The 20,114-nt window shown below is 39.4% G+C and overlaps 3 protein-coding genes across 7 annotated transcripts in view; 1 reads left to right on the top strand and 2 right to left on the bottom strand.

The window, feature by feature from the left end:
* LOC107696374 (serine/threonine-protein phosphatase 2A 56 kDa regulatory subunit delta isoform-like) overlaps positions 1-1,845 on the top strand; it is a gene marked incomplete at its 5' end in the record, with an annotated part of 40,091 nt that extends 38,246 nt beyond the window's left edge. Inside the window, one exon of the mRNA XM_016496674.1 lies at positions 292-1,845. Coding sequence (XP_016352160.1) covers positions 292-429 — 138 coding nt within the window. The remainder of the gene's footprint in view (positions 1-291) is intronic.
* LOC107696388 (male-enhanced antigen 1-like) lies at positions 1,738-5,364 on the bottom strand. Of its 5 annotated transcripts, none has more exons than XM_016496699.1 (5): positions 5,255-5,364; positions 5,087-5,119; positions 4,679-4,973; positions 4,441-4,549; positions 1,738-3,387 (listed from the first exon to the last, which is right to left on the bottom strand). In XM_016496699.1, exons 3-5 carry the CDS (start codon positions 4,961-4,963, stop codon positions 3,224-3,226), a joined length of 558 nt encoding a protein of 185 aa, XP_016352185.1. In that variant the 5' UTR covers positions 4,964-4,973; positions 5,087-5,119; positions 5,255-5,364; the 3' UTR covers positions 1,738-3,223. The 5 variants fall into 5 exon arrangements, with proteins under 5 accessions (XP_016352185.1, XP_016352186.1, XP_016352187.1 ...); XM_016496700.1 differs by having other exon boundaries at positions 4,679-4,970; XM_016496701.1 differs by lacking the exon at positions 5,087-5,119 and having other exon boundaries at positions 4,679-4,811; positions 4,845-4,973.
* A 3,495-nt stretch (positions 5,365-8,859) lies between these two features.
* LOC107696386 (protein delta homolog 2-like) overlaps positions 8,860-20,114 on the bottom strand; it is a 45,385-nt gene continuing 34,130 nt past the window's right edge. The window contains exons 3-6 of the mRNA XM_016496696.1: positions 13,079-13,175; positions 12,770-12,900; positions 12,550-12,694; positions 8,860-10,204 (exon numbers count right to left, since the gene is read on the bottom strand). Of these exons, the coding sequence (XP_016352182.1) occupies positions 9,439-10,204; positions 12,550-12,694; positions 12,770-12,900; positions 13,079-13,175 (1,139 nt within the window). The 3' untranslated portion in view covers positions 8,860-9,438. The remainder of the gene's footprint in view (positions 10,205-12,549; positions 12,695-12,769; positions 12,901-13,078; positions 13,176-20,114) is intronic.

The following is a 20,114-nucleotide window of genomic DNA, read 5'->3' as shown; positions in this document are numbered from 1 at the left end:
TGTGTGTGTGTGTGTGTGTGTGTTTTTACATGTATGCTATGGAATGTGCACAGTGCACGCAACGCGCAGCCAGATTTTAGAGATAAGTGGTACCCAAAACTCTAGTTTAAAAAGTGCAAAGACATTTTTATCTGTCAATGTTTGGAGAAAATTTTTTTTCACACAAATGGAGTATACTTAGAAAGGCTATGCATTCAGCTGTAAGTGTTAGTGTCAAAACTGAAGTATACTTTGGCCTTTAGTCTAGCTGTAAGGTGCACGGTCTCAGTAATATAACCGTTTTCTTTATAGGGGTTGAAAGAAATCAAGAAAGAAAAGGTTTTGATGAGGCGAAAGTCTGAGCTGCCGCAGGACGTGTATACTATAAAAGCCCTGGAAGCTCACAAGCGACCGGAGGAGTACCTGACGGCCAACCAGGAAGCCCTCTGACCGGGGAGCACCGCCACCCTCCACCGCGCCTAAACTGTCCCTCTCGTCTTGGTCCAAAATTGTCGCCTGCTGTAACCCACCTCTCTATTCCTCTGCCTCTATCCATACTCTCTTCCTCCCTCGCTGTTGGAGAGCCCCGTCTGTGAAAAATCCAGCCCACAGAGCAGTGGAGAGCTCCCATAAACTCTGTCCCGCCCTCTATGTGCGCACAAACACTTTCCAAAGTCTTCACAAATCCATAGCTGCTGATCCTCACGCCAAACAGAAGCCAGCACTGGGTTGTTAGAAAGCAGTGTGGGTTACAAATGATGAAAGTATGCTCGTGTTGTGGTTTGCTTTTCTCTCCACACTCCGCTTTATTTTGTCCACTTTGTGCTGTCTCCATTTGTCCGCATGTTCCCTATCCTGGTTTTACCACTGCTTGAGAGCTTCTCCTGTATTCCAATCACTGCCTCTGTAAATCTGTTCTCTGTGTTGGCAATGAAGGGGCCAAACTTAACTAAATGAATCATGTCACTCAAGATAAATGAAGACCGCAGTGGAGATGGTGACCCTGTGTTGGATTTTCCTGTGTGTGTGCTCAGCATAGGGACTGTAGCCAAGCGGGAGCGAGCAGGGTTGTTCTTGTTGTCATACAATACACTATATGGAGAAAGCAGCTTTATAAATTAGACATGCAAATTGGAGATTTCAACCCACAAGGAATTGCAAATCTTATTTCAGATGCTTCCCTAGACGTACACCTGAGAGGGTATTTAAAAAAAAAATTCTCCATAGTGGCCTGGTGCTATAAATGCTTCAGGTAGTCATCTGGAGAAGTCATTTTTGAGGTCATGGCCACATATTAAGAGGCAGAGGCTGAAGAGTTCGACCTAATCCGTTTGCTGTTTTCCCAGTGATTGTGATAATGATCGTCAAATGTAAGGGAGATTTGTGGAAGCAATCATCTCTAAACACCACCAGCAGAGCGCTTGATGACAATGCTGTAAAAGTAGTATACAGTCTGTGCTCTAAACGCATGCACCAATGGCCTATTGGTCCACACTGCACTTATGTTTGTATGCATCCATGTTTTATTTTCGTTTTAAGACTGATACCTCTTGACCCGATACCAATCAAATCGAAACGTCCTTTTTTCACCGCCTAGTTTTTTTTTTTTGGTGTCTTGTTTTTGCTCCATAGGTTTCAGTGATGTATAAAAACTAGAAAAGAACAAAAAACTCCCTTTGAGCCTTTGAAAAGGAAACAAGATCAGGAATTACCATCCTGTCCAAGATTGTACGTTTTTTGTTGTTGCCGTTTTTTTTTCACTTTAAAGCAATATTTTTTTCAGGAATTAGAACAGTATAGAAAACATGGACTGGTCTAGTGTATGATCAAGCGCTATACAATCCTCCTAATAGGACTATATACTTAGAGAAAGATACTCGCTTGTCCAGGCTTAATATACGGAAAACTGACAGCCTGCAATTGCTGTTGCAAATACTTGTGTACTGTATATTGTCATGTAAATTGCTTATGATTGCACCCTTGCCCACCCCATGCCCATCAGTATTCCTTTTTTATGCTCCAAGTTAATCTTTTCTTTCATTCTGTTTGCTTGTACGACTCCATTCTGATGCATGATGTCCCCTCTCTGCTGTAAAGGTCTGTCTCGTGAAGTGTGACTGATCATTCCAATAGTGAGGGAACATTTACCCCTCCTACAGGCTGTTATTTCTATCCGATGCGCAGCTCAAAGGTCCCACTGTAATTCGCCTTGACGTCCACTTGCTGTGCATTCAAGCTGCTACACTTCTTCCATTGCTTCAAACACGTGCATACGTTTCGACTCGTGCTGTAACAGCCTATTAGTATGCAGTGCAGAGGTGAAGTCTTTAAATCATTAGCTGTTTGAAGTGTTGTAACGTCACCTCGGCCTATCAGCACACGGGAATGACTTGTCCGTGCAATCAAGAGCATGATTTGCCAACATGGCTGCCTCTACATAGACCAAAACATTCCAGAAACAATCAGAGGCAACTTCACTCTTGAACGCAGCATGCTTCCTTTTTCAATGCAGCTCGACAGGCGGATGGGGCCAGTGTTCAGCTTGTGTGGCAGCAACAAGAAACAGAGGGAAATAAAGAAAGTATGGGTCTCTCCACACTCACCCTTCCCTTTCCCTCATCTCCCAGGCCTTCTCAAGTCTGACACTAATCTTAAGCTGCTTTCCAGGTCATATGTACATATGTTGTACTTTAATTAGGTTGAGCATTACATAGTATGAAAGTCATATTTTGTACAGATGTTCATGTATGTACAGAACAAAAATAAAGAAACACAAAAGATGTGACGGCCATTTGTGTTGCTCAAGCCGTGTGAGATACATAAAGGATCAGTCACTCATTGCACAGGTATCAACAGTCAGATTGATTTAGATTTGATTATTACTCAGATGCACCATTACATGTCTAAACCGTCATACAAAAGCAACCTCTAAGTTGCAAAATTCTCCACTTTACAAACAAACAAACAAAAAAAAGCACAAGAACACTGCATAATTAATACAACTGGGTTAAAAAAACATGGTTTTTCAGGACAGGTTTTGCCTACTGTGTAGCTGCATCAACTGGACACTTGCTGTGTATTAGTTCAAAGCAATTAAAAGGCAAACTATTAGATTCAAGAATTTCAAGTCCACAGTTTGTATAAACCACAGCTAAGGTGATCAATATGCCTTTTGATTTGTTTGAGATGAGCGAATGTCAGAATCTCTGTTTCTGCAGTGTAAGACGAGGCTCTTGAAAAGGTTTCACTTGCGTTCTAGTCTCAGGCCTGCAGAGCTTTGTCTGGACTGAAGCGTCTGCTGGACCATGTCCTTCCACTGGTCGTCAGAGATTTCCTGGGCCCAGGCAGGAATTCCTAGTGTCGGCAAATTTACAGCCGCCATGGTCGTTTTCACCAGCTCAACGTGATCTGTGATGACAAAAATAAAAAAGATATTGATACCTAAAATATATATTGCTAACATATATTTTATAATGCTAATATCAACCAATATATCAGTAAATGCATTCGTTGATATTACCGCTTTTTTTATTTTAAATGTATCTATATTGGTATAAGATAATGGATATTTTATTGTGCATACTAATTTTTGTATTTAGTTTACCTTTGCTGTCATCGACTGATCCTTTTAAGTCTTTAAAAACACAATATAATCTATGGTAGAGAAAAAACACAGTATAATGCGAAGCCTAATTTAAGTTTTTAAAAGGACTGATTTTAGTGTTTTATTTTACATTTAAGGAAAATAGTACAGATTTTTAATACTGGACATTAAAAGGCCACAACATTAAATTAATCATCTGTATTTTTGACACGTTAAAAACTGAATTTTGACAATGTTTAAAAATTCCACCTGTTAATTCCAACTGCACATTTTCTGTCTGAAATATCACTAATGTCAGTCAAGCTAAACATTTTTTGTACTTTCGTTTAATCTGACCTATAAATTCCAATTGTGCATACATTTTTTTTTACCAATATTACAAACTAATATTACTGTTGAATTCAACAATTTTGTGTACTTGCATCATTCCACCTGTTAAATCCAAAATTCCAATTGTGCAAATTTTCTGTTTTGAATAATACTAGTAGTATTACTCAAGTTAAATTCAACAATTTTGTTAGTTCGTTTTGTTTGTTTGCTAGTATTAAGTTGTATTCTTTATAACAGGCATTTAAAAATATCAGTCAACCAAGTTCATATGTATATAAATATAATATAGCTGCATTGTTTCAAAGCAGCTTTACAGAAAATCATATTAATGTTTACAATATCTTAAAATCTTCATGCATTAGTCACATTTAGCAGATTAAAGCTGGATGACAGTATGGTTTACATTTTGCAATGATAAAAACAATCAAGCAGTTTTTTTTAAATAGCAGATTTGCTTTGTAGTTTATCCTATATATTTTGCTCCCACGAACTAATGCAACAAATGTGAAGTCTGTTCTCTTTCTCACCTGCATCCATGGGAATGGACGCATGACTTCTATGAGCAGCGGCTCCTTCAGGCTCCTCCTCTTCATCGCTGTCGGGAGGAGGAGGCTGGGGCAGGAACAGACCCATGGCCTGCAAAATGATCATAAAGATGACAACAAGCAATTAGTGGGTAGGGTACACCAACACTAGTCCACACCGGCTAACCAGAAAGATGAGGGTGCCTGCAACAGTCAGAAAGAAGACTCCCTTGTACTGTACCTCTATTCTGTCCTGGACCTCCTGAAGCTGCTCTGCGGTGGTTCCTTCATCCGCGGGCTCTGTGTGTGAGCCGTTCATCCCGTCTGGGTGTTGATTCAGAGGCTGATAATAATATCCAGCATCGTCCTCGTCCCCAGCGCCTCCTTCCTCCTCCTCCTCCTCCATGTCCTCTCCGCTCCACTCCTCCGGCGCCGCGGCGTCTAAAGGCCGGTCCTGCACCACATCATCCTCGGAGTTCGGCAAGATTCTCTCTGGACCCATCCCTCGGGCCCTCGCCACTTCCATTCAAGAGCTGCTAACAGACACAGCGCGCATGCGAGACTCTTTCATTTCGGCAGAGGCATTGACAGCTGTTACATAAACACTGCTCGCCTCTTGACATGCTAGAAAAATATATACGTTTCTTACATGTTGTGTATGTTGTATAGAGCCAACATCCGCCTGTCAAAGTAAGCTTAAGCTATAAAGTCCCGTTTGGTCACATACACCTACAATTCCAGGGTACCGAGTTACGAATACGACGGTTTACCATATAAAGCAACATGCCGTGAAAGATCTCTGATTGTTTTCTCTTACCTGTTTCTTCTGGCGAGCTCTTTTATCCAAATGTTTTGAGCAGATCTGTCTGTATCTGGAGTGCTGCCCGCTTAGGCCGTTATTTGCTTCCGGTACTGCGCAGAAGCACAACTGCGCATTGATTGCGTCACGATACGTCGTCTTCTTCTTCTTCTTCTCTCGAGTTTTTTTGGCGGATTGGCAAACCAACGTTAAAGGCCAGATGATTTGTCCTCCTGAGTCTCTTCCCTGTCGGACTGTGTTGAGTTTTTGTGATGGTAGGATGATTTCTCTGTAGTTGGGTGGGCAGCGGGTGATGGTGTCTGCCCTGCTCCATGTCTCCTGCAGAATTATAATATCCATCTCTTTGATGCTCTTCTGAAACAAAACCAGTGCATAGACCGTAAAAACAAGACCAAAACAACCATCTTCATTGACACTGCCGCATGAAAAAACATCCAAAATATTCTTCCTGAAGTATATTCCTGAAATATTCTCCTGCGCAGATATGTAGTCATTCATTTAGACTTATAAGTCACTTATGTGAGTTTAATTTTTAACCTTATAATTTTATTAGGTACATTTAATATATATTAAAGCAAAATTGGAAATTACAATCTAACGAGTTATAAATCTTAAAGATTAGGAATTTATTTTTAATTTTTTTCCTCGTTTATTTTCATTTAGAAAATATTAGCTTAATTCGTTTTTTTTTTGTTTTTTTTATTACTGTAACCTATATATTTTAAGTCGTTTGATATGGGGCCCTTGGTGTCCATGTGTTTTCTTTTTAATTCTTTAATGGAAAAAAAAGGTAAAATAAATAAATCTATGAGGGCGCATAATTAAATATCTTGTAGTAAATTATATATAAAAACCGTTTTCATTAATAGTGCCGCATGAAGTGTTGTGAATACCGTGAATATCGCCACACGTGTGTTCGAGCGGGAAAAGGTTCTGTTGTCATGATGTTTATCCGTTGAAAGCAGTACAGCGCTGTGAGCTCAACCTAAGTTAATAACAATATAAATGATAATACATGTAAATTATATATCACATGTACTTTATAGAAATAAAAAGACACATGTAACATGACCTGAAGAATGGTGTATTTACAGTTACACTAAAAAAGTCATTTTGCTTCAGGCCTTTTATCATTAACCATGTTCTCTGTCTTAATTCTGTTGTATCAGGCTCCATCACAATCTGAGGGATTCAGTGCAGTTTTTCCGTCTCTGTCTCAGTGATAGTAGCTGAGGTGAGACAGCCATCTTTAGGAGTCGGTTATGAGCTCGGTCGAGCTGTAGCAGTGAACAAGAGGGTTTTCGGTCTCTTCAGACCTTCTTCTGGAAAAGGTATTAAGACTTTCTCCACATAATAGATATCCACATAAATATTTTTCATCTCCCACTCTCCAGTGCTGTCTGCCATGATCAGAGGAGCATCGACAAACTCACTCTTCCAAGTCCAGGACTACACAGAGGATGAAGTCGAGAGTATCTTGGAGAAATATTTTGATAGTATCACCAAGAACTGATGAGCACATTTCAGTGAATCATAACAGATAAGTGCAACTTCTATATGCTTCACCTCTCATTTTACAAAGTGAGTAGGACAGTCTTCCTTTGGTGGGCATTTTATATTACATTTTCAGTGAGAATGTAAATTAAGCGGTGTATTGTTACTTACATGTGAATAAATCTCTTTCAGCTAAACGCTGGTGTTACATTGGGTAACACACTGTAAATAAATGATGGTACATAAATATCTCACTGTGGGGGGGAGTGTCATGAAAAAGGGTTGAGATCCACAAACTATCATTGTTTTGAATTGTCCACCAGGGGTCACTTGATGTCTTTATTTTCTAAAGCATTGGTAGTGCACAGATTGTGTGCTTGTGACGTGAGGTGTGGCCAAGTACATGTGTGGTTTGTTAGGATATTGGCAGAGATACAACTATTTGAAAATCTGGAATCTGAGGGTGCAATCAAAAATAAATCAAAATACTGAGAAAATCGGCTTTAAAGTGGTCCAAATGAAGTTCTTAGCAATGCATATTACTAATCAAAAATTAGGTTTTGATATATTTACGGTAGGAAATTTACAAAATATCATGGAACATGATCTTTACTTAAAATCCTAATGATTTTAGGCATAAAAGAAAAATCGACAATTTTGACCCATACAATGTTTTTTTGGCTATTGCTAAAAATATACCCCAGTGACTTAAGACTGGTTTTGTGCTCCAGGGTCACAAATACAGTACTGAACACGTATTGCTCAAGGGTCTCACCTCGTGGTATTAAGGGTGGAAGAGAGTGCTGGTTATTCACTTTCCCCACCGACAATTCCTGCCGGACCTGAGACTTGAACCCACAACCTTCGGGTTACAAGTCCGACTCTCACAACTTTAAAATGTGACAATGCAAAGCAAAAAGTTTTTTTTTTCAGCTCAAAAAAGTCAGTTAAAAATCATGGCACTGTTTGTCATGCATTATGTGATGGTCAAATTCAGGGCTAAAGGGGATGGAGTGTGTTGCATAGAAAAGTTAATTTAGTCATGGCAACTGTTATACAAAGACATTTTTGTAGTTTATGACTGAGTAATTTAGGCATAGTTCAACTATTACACAGTTCAAAACTTTAATACACACAGATCTGTATAAAAATACACATAACAATACAAAACAAATGTACATTTCACCAATAAATTACATAAATTATATTTACACTTAAGAATACTGCTGTTAATGTATCGTTATGTATCACGAAAATTGTTCCCATAAAATTTATATTAAATACCTGCTTAAACGAGTATCGTTATGTATCACGAAAAACGTTCCCATAAAATTTATATTAATAACCTGCTTAAATGAGCGTCACTATAATGTTAAAGGGAACGTTACATTGTCATTTAAAACATTTTCATAAAGCAAAAAGAATAAAACTTACTTGGCATATACTCACTCACAATGAAATATTTTACAGTTTGAACACTTGGCGAAAATGGCTACACATACATCTGAAATTAAAAGCACTTTTAGCAACGTGGCTTGATTATATACATACAGTACTAATGTAACATAATGGAAGTTTTGATATATTTGGGTGGTTTAGTGCTTCCCTTTTTTTACATGCAGCCCATTAGTGCTACTGTTTACTCTTTGAGTACAGACATCATATCAGCAAATACAGTAGTTCCCAGTCAACATGAAACAGCATCTGCAACCCACTTTACCTTCATAATGTGACATACTGTATTTCCAGGTTACACAGTATATTAAAACAAGAAAAAGGGTAAGGTGTCATTCAATTTGATCCATTTTTAACTGATTGGATATTAAAAAGTGCTCTCCGTATGAAAATTAAGAAAGTCCTGAAACACAAGGTGAAAAAAAGTCTATTTCCTCTAAAATAATTCTCTAATTTGTTTTTTGTTTGTTTTTTAACTTTTTTTTTTTTGTAACTTTACAAAATTGATTAATCTTTGTTAATGTTTATAAAAATACAACTGTTTATTGTTAGTTCAGGTTAGCTTAGGCCTATTAAATAATATTAACTGATACTTTTGAATTCAATTACTAATGTTGAAATGAACAGTAAGATTTAAAATAATTTGTCATTGTTAATGTTAACTAACCATATTTAAAGTGGATTTTTTTTTCCTGTGTAAACATTTTCTTGGCATCTGGTGGCTGAGGTTGGTATTACATGATTACTGTTAGCTAGCAAGCTAACAAGTGTTGCCTTTATTGAATAAAAAAAAGGTTAAAAACCAAAATACAGAGAAAAAAATTGGGTGAAGGAAATAGACTCTCTATGGTTCAGGGTTTCCATCAAAAATATTGCTTGGTGAGATCAGCCAAAATGATTTTCAGTGGCAGAGCAAGTTATTACATTTTTGATGAAATATTACACAAACAAGTCTTGGAATACTTGGAATAATTTTCCAAGACCAGGTACGAGCACTATTGATTTCATGTCGACTCTACCTGACCTAATGTTCCCTCAGCAGTACATGCCTCACTTGTGACATCTCTGATTAAAATAAAATACTAATTGGTTCTTTATTTCTGTGTAATCACTCTGAATAATGACCACCTTTTTTCAACGACCAACTCTCAGATTCATCAGTACTGTCTTATCTTTTGAGAGGTCAGAAGTGGCCCTTTACTTCAACAATAGCAGCTGCATGATCTCTGCGGCTAAAAGATGTCGGTGTTCAGCCTCTTCTTCTCGAGCTCGGCTGGAGCCGGAGACTGGAGGAAACTGATCTTGCATTCCTGTTGCGCAGGCACAGGGTTTGTCCGACATCGGTGGAATGGGCGATGGTGAGCGGGGGCAGGTCTGCACCGACAGCGAGCCGATCGGTCCTGGCAATGTCCGCGCAACACCAGACCAGCTGTTAGTGCCACCACGGCCAAAGTCATGCCCCCCAACACCAGCAGGATGATGAGCTGCAGCTCTGACAGCCCTTCTGCCCCATGCTGAGTCACCACTGAAATTTTGAACGAGCGTCTCTCCTCTCCACTAAGAGTGGTCCCGTGGGAGCGATTGACTAGAGCAGGTTTGCTCCGAGTAAGTCGGTCTCCTTCGCCCCTGAACGGAGACACAGCTTGAGGTTCCGACTCCCAGACTTGAATCTCGCAAGTTCTTCCAGTGTAACCTGGAGAGCAGAAGCACTGGAAGGTCGAGACTCGATCTATACAGCGTCCTCCGTTGAGGCAGGGCTGGCTGGCGCAGTCGTTTAGGTTGATGGTGCAGAAACGGCCGGTGAAACCTGCAGGGCACAGGCAGGAAAAACGGTTCACACCATCCAAACAGGTGGCGCCGTTGGCACAGGGGCGCATCAGGCAGTCATCCATGTTGGTCTCGCAGCGGGGCCCCGTGAAGCCAGCCAGGCATCGACAAGACAGTTCTGGAGCGTAACCACCCAGATCCTCACAGAGGCCGCCATTCTTGCAGGGGGACCTGCAGCAATAAATGTAAGAATTGAAAATATCTGTTGGCAGGCGGGCCCCGTGAAGCCAGCCAGGCATCGACAAGACAGTTCTGGAGCGTAACCACCCAGATCCTCACAGAGGCCGCCATTCTTGCAGGGGGACCTGCAGCAATAAATGTAAGAATTGAAAATATCTGTTGTTTACCATACCCACACACTACAAGATTTTAGGCCTGATTTGCCTCATCGACATCAAGTGTGTGTTTTCTGGACCACTATTGTCACCAAATTGCAAAAAAAAGCTTTCTGAGAACTGATTTTTATTCACAACTAGTTCCATTTAAAAAATAAAAATCCAAAACCGATTGGATGGAACACCACATTAAACGACTACTATTCAACAGTGCTACTACAACATAACAGCAACCAGTGTAGTCCGATTCCTGAAAGAATAACACTTACAAGCCGGGGTTTTTTAGTGATTTCAAAAAACGTTGTGTTTCGAGTACCTGTGTTCTTGCGTGCTATTAAATGGAGTCTACAGTACTTTGAAAAGCTATGTGTTCGGCTGTATGCATTCACTTAACATTTTAGTCAAAGCTGAAGCATACTTTGGACTCGTAGCGAGCGTAGTCCGATTAATGAACAATAGGAGTGGTTACTAAATGAAAGAGACTTAAAAAGACTCAATGAGTAACAAATTATTGCTAAATATGCCTGTGCAAACACCACCTGAAAGAACTGTATTACTTGTATTTGCTCTTTTTTTTTTTTCAGTTGAAATCTGAACAACATCATCATTTGGCAATAGGCTGCTGAGCGATGTAAATGCAATTTAATTTCTCTAAATATTTCTTCCTCAAAAGTACAAAACAATTCTTAAATGGAACTATTAAAGGGTTAGTTCACCCCAAAATGAAAATTCTGTCATTAATTACTCACCCTCGTGTCGTTCCAAACCCGTAAGACCTTCGTTCATCTTCAGAACACAAATTAAGATATTTTTGATGGAATCTGAGAGCTGTCTGACTCTGCATAGACAGCAACGCAACTGAAATGTTCCCAGACGGAAACGTAGCAAGGACATCGGTAAAACTGTCCATGTGACATCTGTGGCTCAACTTCAGTTTTGCAAAGCTACGAGAATACTTATGCGCAAAAACAAATTACATAATTTATTTAACAATTCTTCTCCCCCGAGTTACGTCTTCTACCATTTTGGAGAGTACCCAAGAACGTAATCAGCGTTGCGGAAGACAGTAACTCGGGGGAGAAGAATTGTTGAATAAAGTCGTCATTTTTGTTTTTGCGCACAAAAAGTATTCTCGTAGCTTCGCAAAATTGAAGTTGAGCCACTGATGTCACATGGACTGTTTTACCGATGTCCTTGCTTACGTTTCTTTCTGGGAACATTTCAGTTGCGTTGCTGTCTATGGAGGGTCAGACAGCTCTCAGATTCCATCAAAAATATCTTAATTTGTGTTCCGAAGATGAACGGAGGTCTTACAGGTTTGGAACGACATGAGGGTGAGGAATTAATGACAGAATTTTCATTTTGGGGTGAACTAACCCTTTAAGGAATCAGTATTGGAACCACAATGGTTAAATTCCTTATGATTTCCTTTTCTACTGCCATTGGTTGGACAAACAGAAAGCTCTGCCCTAATGTAATGCCATTGGCTGAGCCAGTGTTGATATGTCAAGCAGGTCTAAACGCTCGAGCAAACAGATCTTCCAAAGAGTCACGATTTATATTTTTGAGAGGAATCTTCCTGTGAATGGCTTATTTATTTAGTTGTTTTTGCATATTAAACTTTTGACATGTGAAAACATACTTAATACATCATTCATATTCACAGGCTAAACCATATACTGTAATATTTCAAGTAATAATTTGTTGTTTCTAGAACATTGTTGCAACTGGTCCAGTCCTGCAGCATCGTTTTACCTGGAAACCTCTCAGTCAGTTTGTTTTGGTCGTCATGGGAAGAACAGTAGGGGCAGAGCTGCAGTGTGTCAGTATTAGCAGTCTCTTACAGGGCCAGTAATGAGCCCATTGAATTACATGATTGCACTTTGGAGGCTGCAAATTGACCAGGCTGTTGTGCTACCTGTGCCAGTGCATCTGGACTTGTGTGCTGATAGATTAAGGATCATAGCTTAACAAAATGTTTACTTAAAGGGGTCAAATCATGAACAAACCACTATTCACTGATCTTACAAAAAAAGAGTTCATTGAAACGTTGTAATCAGAAAGTCCTTCTAAAAATGGTTCGTTTTGTTCTTCCGCAGCTTTGTGATGTTAGGCAGGTGAGTACATTTGAACACACAAACATGCATTTACATTACACATGAAAAGAAAAAAAACACTTACTTAGTCTTTTGGCAAGGCCCAGTTTTCAGTTCACAGTCCCGCCCATGAAAGCCTTCAGGACATAAGCAGCTATAATCCCCAGAGTCATTCAAGACGCAAGTAGCCCCATTCTGACACGGCTGCTCTCTGGAGCACACGTAAATATCTGCGAAAACAAGTCAGCGCTGTTATGTCAATCTATTAAAGTGTCTGCCACTTAAAGTCATGAATAAGTAATCACCTTTGTCACAGAATCGCCCCGCCCACCCGTCCATGCAGGTGCACTGCCAGGGCTGATGGCAGGTGCCATGGACACATCCGGGCATTCGCACGCAGTCATCACAACGCGGTCCACCCCATCCCGGATCACACCTGCCGCACAGAGGCAAGAGTCAACCCTACATGCCATGTTCATTGTACTGTTAATCTGTTTACGGTTTTCTTCTTCTACAATAGTAGTGAGCGGGAACAGGCTTGCACAGGTCAGATATACTTCACCAAAACACCTGAAAGTCTCAAGCCCATATTTCACCCTGACGAATCCACTCACCTGCAATCACCGTTTTCAGCACATTTTCCATGACCAAGTTCACACGTGCAGTTACTGACTGAGGGTGCTGGAGATGTTTCTACTGAGGAAAATGAAATGGTGAAGAGAAGAATACATTTAATATAATGTTTGGTATATATTTTTATTATTCTTTGGCTCTTGTTAGGTATCCTGTTATGTTTTTTTCTTTGGCAATTGTGTAAACAATAGAGTTCAGAAATTACTGCATAACAGCAATCGTCAATGATAATTCCTCTTCAAATGAAGTAAACAAGTCCTTCAGATCACATAAGCTCTAGCTTGTCTGTGAGAGTTTGTCACTTGAAGAAGGCATGTGCGTTATGTAGCCTGTTGAGTGTAGTAAACAACAGCTAGTGCATACTAAGATGCTGATCTTGCCTGAAGGAAAGCTAATTTAGTGTGACCAGCTTTCAGTGAGAGACACTGGAAAAATCAGAGGAAGACAAACTGTCAATTAATTAGTTATCTTAAAGGGATAGTTCACCCAAAAATGAAAGATTTGTAATAATTTCCTCACCTTCATGTTGTTCCAAATCTGTATGAGTTTCTTTCATCTGTTGAACACAAAAAAATATATATATTGTTGGTAAGCAAACTGTTTCTGGTAGCCACTGACTTCCACAGATTGTAAAAAATACTATAGAAGTCAATGGCTACCAGCAACTGTTTGGTTACCAGCATTCTTCAAATTATCTTCTTTTGTGCTCAACAGATGAAAGAAACTCATGTAGGTTTGGAACAACACGAGGGTGAGGAAATGACAAAATTTTCATCTTGTGGTGACCTATCCCTTTAATTTTTCATTTGCTTTACTATCAGTTCTCCATCTTGGTCAGTCTGTCAAGGGTGAATACACTAACTTAATTTAAAATGTGAAGTACATTATGGCAGAATTAATTTAAAGTCATTTTAAGAGTAATACAGTAAAAACATTAATGTGAATCTAATTACATTCATTATTGAGAGTAATGAGGACAAATGCTGAAGGGAAAAAGTGTTATGAAAACAGAAAGAATATTAAAGGTCTTAAAAATGCAAAATGTAATTTATTTTAGGGGTAAATTGTGGCATGTTTTCATAAAAGTCTGACATCTGACCGGGAAAGTGGAAAGTTTATACCTGTTCTTTTTCCATCCTTAATAATCTACATGTACTTTAATATGAAAAGTTTTATGATGTGTTACAGGAAATGATTCCCCCCGATCTCCATCATCACTATCCCGACCGAGTGATTTAGCATTCTTGGCCGTGCTCATCCAGTATTGGGTTTTGCGCTCCGGTGGATGTTAGTGCAGGGTGTGTATGTGTGTGTTGGGGGACGGCCAGGAAGCGCGTGTGTCTGTGGTGATGGGCACGAGGGGAGCGTGTGCGGTGGGAGGAGAGGAATGTGCTCATGTCTCCGCCCGTATGAGCTTTGCCCGAACATCACAAGAATTCACCATTGCCCAGGGCCCAACCCCTACATGCCTTCAAACCCGGCGCTCACAGCCAGCCTCTTACATCACACGTCCTGTGTGCGTTTCCACTAAACACACTGCTAAATTATTCCCTATACACAGGAAGTTATAATTATCGATATGCGAATCAAGTATACACTTACGAGAAGTTCATTTACCCCCCATCTGACATGCTCACTTAATCGTGTGACTATTTCAGATAAAGGGGCTGGTATGTGAGACACAATACGTGTGTAAGCTCAAATTCATTCAGTGGCCCTGGAATGGGAAGCATTTTCCATGTAATCTGGCCAAGTGTAAGACCTGTATCCCTGGAAACACAGAGCTTTGAACAATGCAAGCTTGGCTTTCCTGCGCTATCAGTGCAACAGCTGAAAAGTACAAACTGATAACCGAGAGCGGCCCAAACAACAACATGAAGCGTAATCTCTTAAACATAGACAGCTGAAGAATTAGTTTAACATTTAAAACCAAAAGAATCTGTTCTCGTAATGAGTTAACAGCCGTTTGGCGTTAATTGACACGATAACGGTGTTTTGGGAGTCTGAAAAGCGAACTTTTGAAAACGGGTTTCAAAGTGCAAGATTTTGAAAATGATACCGTTACCGTCTTCGAGTAAACTATGAAAACACGAATTTGTGAAAATGTTGATATCATACACGTGCTTATTACACGTTCCGTCTATAGGAATAGTGCTGCATAGTAGTTCACAAGTGACATCCGTTCATGGATCCATGTGAAGGGGGATCGTTTTGACAAAGTTGTAGTCTGTACGAGAAACTTTTTATAAAAAAGCAAAGGAAAAACTTTTCCATTTTAGTACAATTGTTCTCGCGCTGCCGTGTAAACGCACCTTTAGACTGCTCTGATATCTTTCAATTTTTCTAAGGGTAGCACAAATATAAAGGGCTAATGTTACAAGTCATGTTTGTTTTCATTTAACATATACACTATATGGACAAAAGTATTGGGACACCTGACCATTACACCAACAGGGACTTTAATGGCATTGCATTCTAAATACATAGACATTAATATGGAGTTGGTCCCCCCTTTGCAGCTATAACAGCTTCCACTCTTCGGGGAAGGATTTCCACAATATTTTGTAGTGTTTCTGTGGGAATTTTTGCCCATTGATGCAGTAGAGCATTTGTGAGTTCAGACACTGATGTTGGACAAGAAGGCCTGACTGATCATCTCCATTCCAGTTCATCCCAAAGGTGTTCGATGGGGTTGAGGTCAGGGCTCTGTGTGGGCCAGTGAAGTTCTTCCATACCAAACTCATCCAACCATGCTTTTACGGACCTTGCTTTGTGCACTGGGGCACAGTCAAGGTGGAATAGAGAAGGGCCTTCCCCAAACTGTTTCCACAAAGTTGGAAGCACAGCATTATTAAGGTATGCTGAAGCATTAAGATTTCCCTTCACTGGAAGTAAGGGGCTTAGCCCTGAAAAACAGCCCCATACCATTATCTCTCCTCCACCAAACTTTACAGCTAGCACAGTGCAGTCAGTCAGGCAACATTCTCCTGGCATCTGCCAAACCCAGGCTCGGCCATCAGACTGCCAAACAGTGAGGCGTGATTTGTCACTCCATAGTGGTCTTCTGCTTCATAGCTGACTGAAACGCATGAACTCAATAGCTGAGAGGCGTGTCGCAATACTTTTGCCCATATAGTGTATCTTATGGCCAAACACTCATGATATTAAAAAAGACACATATTGAAAGTAACTTTTCAGTGGATCTGTAGTTGGCCACAAATTTTGCTATGGAGTGGGATTTCTCTCACTCGTGAGCAAGTGAAGAACAGTAATCTTACAAATGTAAGATATGCAACATATGCAATATGCAAAGTAGAACGCTTGCATAAATAATCCAATATTCACGCTTAAAGCTATTTTCTTTCCTTCCTGTATGTTGTCTGTTTGCTCGCTGCATTTGCTGCAAGTTCAAAGCATGCTATGGATGAATAAGACGGGGGTTGTTTGAATCCAGGTTGGAGACCTTCATACGCAGCAAACACTATAGAATTGTAAAGAGATAATGAGTCCGGGTGTGACAGCAAACAGAAGTCCGTTGATGTCGGAGTGCTGATGGACAGATGTTGTGCAAATAACCTTGTCTTGTACATGCTGTACAAACTGGAGGAGTCTATTCTAGAAAAGCCTCCAGGCCTAATTCAGAAGCATGTGTAAATATTTGCAATCACAATGGTTTCGAAATGATATGGCACGGCAAGAAATCTGGAAATGGGTCATGATTCAGTTCAACTTGTTTTTGTATGATTCATCATTGTTAAATGTATGCCAAATTCACAACAAATTTTTAGAGTAATACAACAAAAAACTGACAGCATTTTCACTCATATTGAACTATTGTTTTCAACTAAAAGAAGCCATGCTACTAACTTTATTACATTATTCACTATTGTGACAGTAGCTCAGTTGTTTTCTAAATTTCTAACTTTTTCTAAGTAGTGGTGCAGTGTGATAAAATGTTGCATCACTGTCCCACACGCATTATACTGTATGAACAGCAGTATACCAAGTGAACTGAGGCAATAAACAAACAGAATAGATTTCCCAGAATATCCTCACACTGGAAAATCGGATTCATTTGAAATAAAATTGATTATTTCTTTTTAGCAAAGTGTAAAAAGAAAGAAAAAGAAACAGAGATACACATATCGGAAGAAGGTAGGTGAGTATGGAACCAAAACCAACAAATAGTAAGAAAAAAAATAATCAAAGTCTTGAACTTTTTTAGATGTGCAGATTTTGTATTTTTTACAGTTTACATTAAAAGATGTACATGAAAATTACTGTCGACTTATAAGTTTAAAGAATATATAATCTGTGACCCTGGAGCACAAAACCAGTCTTAAGTCGCTGGGGTATATTTGTAGCAATAGCCAAAAATACATTGTATGGGTCAAAATTATAGATTTTCTTTTATGCCAAAAATCATTAGGATATTAAGTAAAGATCATGTTCCATGAAGATATTTTGTAAATTTCCTCCTGTAAATATACCAAAACTTAATTTTTGATTAGTAATATGCATTGCTAAGGACTTCATTTGGACAACTTTAAAAGGCGATTTTCTCAATATTTTTTTGCACCCTCAGATTCCAGATTTTCAAATAGTTGTATCTCTGCCAAATATTGTTCCATCATAACAAACCATACATCAATGGAAAGCTTATGTATTCAGCTTTCAGTTGATGTATAAATCTCAATTTTGAAAAATTGACACTTGAGACAGGTTTTGTGGTCACATATAATGCGACCACAATTGTTTTGTGCATTTCTCCTCTACTCTATAGCACGTTTCCCCGCTTTCTAATAAACCTGGTATTGTGCTATACTAGGAATATTGTTGAGACTGTGCTCTGTGACAAAATGCTTGTGATGTCCCTCATTTGTATGTCACTTTGGATGAAAGCATCTGCTAAATAATGTTTTAGTTACTTTTTTTTATTGATTCTCATTAGATTCTCAATACATACAGTAATCTTTACAAATAGGCCTACTAGTTTAACAAATACTACTGTAATCAACAACAATATAATACAATTATTTTATTACAGCAATAACAAAAAAAAAATGTATTTGCATGAACTGCAGAATTATGACCATGTGCTTAATTGTCATAAAATAATGCCACAATGCAAAGAAAACTATTGTAATCCAAATTGTCCCTGATGTTGGAGTGAAATATGACCTGGACATGTTCCTAACAGGTTTCATGAGATTCACTCAGACACCTGCTGATTTGATCCGTCATTTTCTGATTCAGTGGGCATTGATTTATGCTGAAGAATGTGTGATCCACCAATGGGCCATAGTGATCATTTCAATTGTTAACAATGGCTGCGTTTCCTAGGGTTGAGTTTATGATGGCAGTGCGACAGGTGTTGTGGCTATCTCCATCCTCCAGTCTTTGTGGTTCACCTCATGGGGGTCCTCAAACAGACACCACAGTGCGTGGGCACACTGCATGTGAAAACCAGAGTGATCTAAATTTATTCCTACCATGAAACCCTATATTCCCTGTCCAGAACCCCTGTGGCCATGCTCAGAGCCTTTGGTGCCAGTGAAACATGCAGGTATGGGTTTCCCTTCAGTTTTAACCCCAGATGGGCCACATACACTCCCCAAGCGTATATGCATGTGTGTCTAAGATCTCACTGGGGAGCAGGTGGAGTGAAATAGAAGGCCGGCCGGAAGGAGCTGAGGAAGAGGAAACTAGATTCATGTGAACCGAAGGATCATTCAGCCTCAGTATCCACTCAGCCGTTTGCACTGCTAGAAACACATTTTGCCAGGACAGACAAGCGAGGACGGATTATGATCCAGTGAGGCTCTAGAGCACTAGGGTTGGCTGCAACATAGGCTTATTGGAAAAACATGACTACCTACAGTATTTTTTTCAAAACTCTAAAAACATATATTTACTGTACATACAATTCAGTATGTAGTTTCCAGTTAAAATGAACAATAGTGGTAGTAAAACTCCAACAACTTTTATTCGTTTTCACACAAATTATGTTTACGCGGCAAATTATCAATTTATGAATGCTTATTTTTGCACAGCTCCTTCCACAATACCATGTTATGACCTCAAAACAGTTTTTACTATAGTGCATGATATCTAAACTAATACATTTTGATGTTTGTGTCATATAATCGGCTCCATATGTATTGCTTTTCTCACATAGTAAACTTGCTCAGTAGCTCACTTGGTACAGCATTACACTTGCGAGTGCTTGGGTACGAGTCCCATGAAACACTAGTCACAATAAAAGAGCTCAAAAATTTGTAGAAGCACAGAATGTGTTTTTATCTCACTTTAGCTTTTGTTAACACTATCCGTTAGGTTGGGTTTACTTTAGTGTACTGTACGTTATTTTCAAATGTGCGATACAACTGCTAACGCAATAAAACATTGTCAGATTCACGCTCACCTGTTTCTGACTAAACTAAACACACTTTTAATGCCATTCACTGGACATGTCACTTTGAAAGTGTCGTAAAACGTGCACAAAGCAACGTAATTTTGCTGAAATGTTGGTAATATTTTCAAGTGAACGCTCGAAATACATTATTTAGGTAACACTTTACAATAATGAACTAACACGTTAAAGGGGTCATATGATGCGATTTCAATTTTTCCTTTCTCTTTGGAGTGTTACAAGCTCTTGGTGCATAAAGAAGATCTGTAAAGTTGCAAAGACTAAAGTCTCAAATCCAAAGAGATATTCTTTATAAAAGTTAAGAGTCAGCCACACCTACCTAAAACGGCTCGTTCTAACACGCCCCCACATGTCTACCTCACTATGTGGGAAGATTTGCATAACGCCGCCCAAATGTTCACGCAAAGAAAGAAGGCGTAACTTTTATTCTCGCTGTATGTAGTATTGTTGCCACCGCCACCATGTCGTGAAGGCGCTGTGTGTTTCGTTGTGAAAGCGAAACTACTTTGTTTGGCCTTCCAAAAGAGGACGATATCTGCTTCGTCATGCCTGGAGCTGATCCGTGCTGGTCGCTGAGGAAATAC

Source organism: Sinocyclocheilus anshuiensis, unplaced genomic scaffold (genome assembly GCF_001515605.1).
Source record: "Sinocyclocheilus anshuiensis isolate Anshui unplaced genomic scaffold, SAMN03320099.WGS_v1.1 scaffold963, whole genome shotgun sequence".
In the NCBI taxonomy this organism is placed as follows: Eukaryota; Metazoa; Chordata; class Actinopteri; order Cypriniformes; family Cyprinidae; genus Sinocyclocheilus; species Sinocyclocheilus anshuiensis.
The sequence above is the reverse complement of the archived record's forward strand: the minus strand, read 5'-3'. Positions and strand labels throughout refer to the sequence as shown.

Bases quoted from the DNA above. Each gene is read 5' to 3' on its own strand.
- LOC107696388 (XM_016496699.1), bottom strand. From the start codon at position 4,963: ATGGAAGTGGCGAGGGCCCGAGGGATGGGTCCAGAGAGAATCTTGCCG. The intron at 4,550-4,678 runs GTACAGTACAAG...ATCATTTTGCAG, and splicing joins AGGTCCAGGACAGAATAGAG to GCCATGGGTCTGTTCCTGCC. The intron at 3,388-4,440 runs GTGAGAAAGAGA...TTGTCATCACAG, and splicing joins GTCCATTCCCATGGATGCAG to ATCACGTTGAGCTGGTGAAA.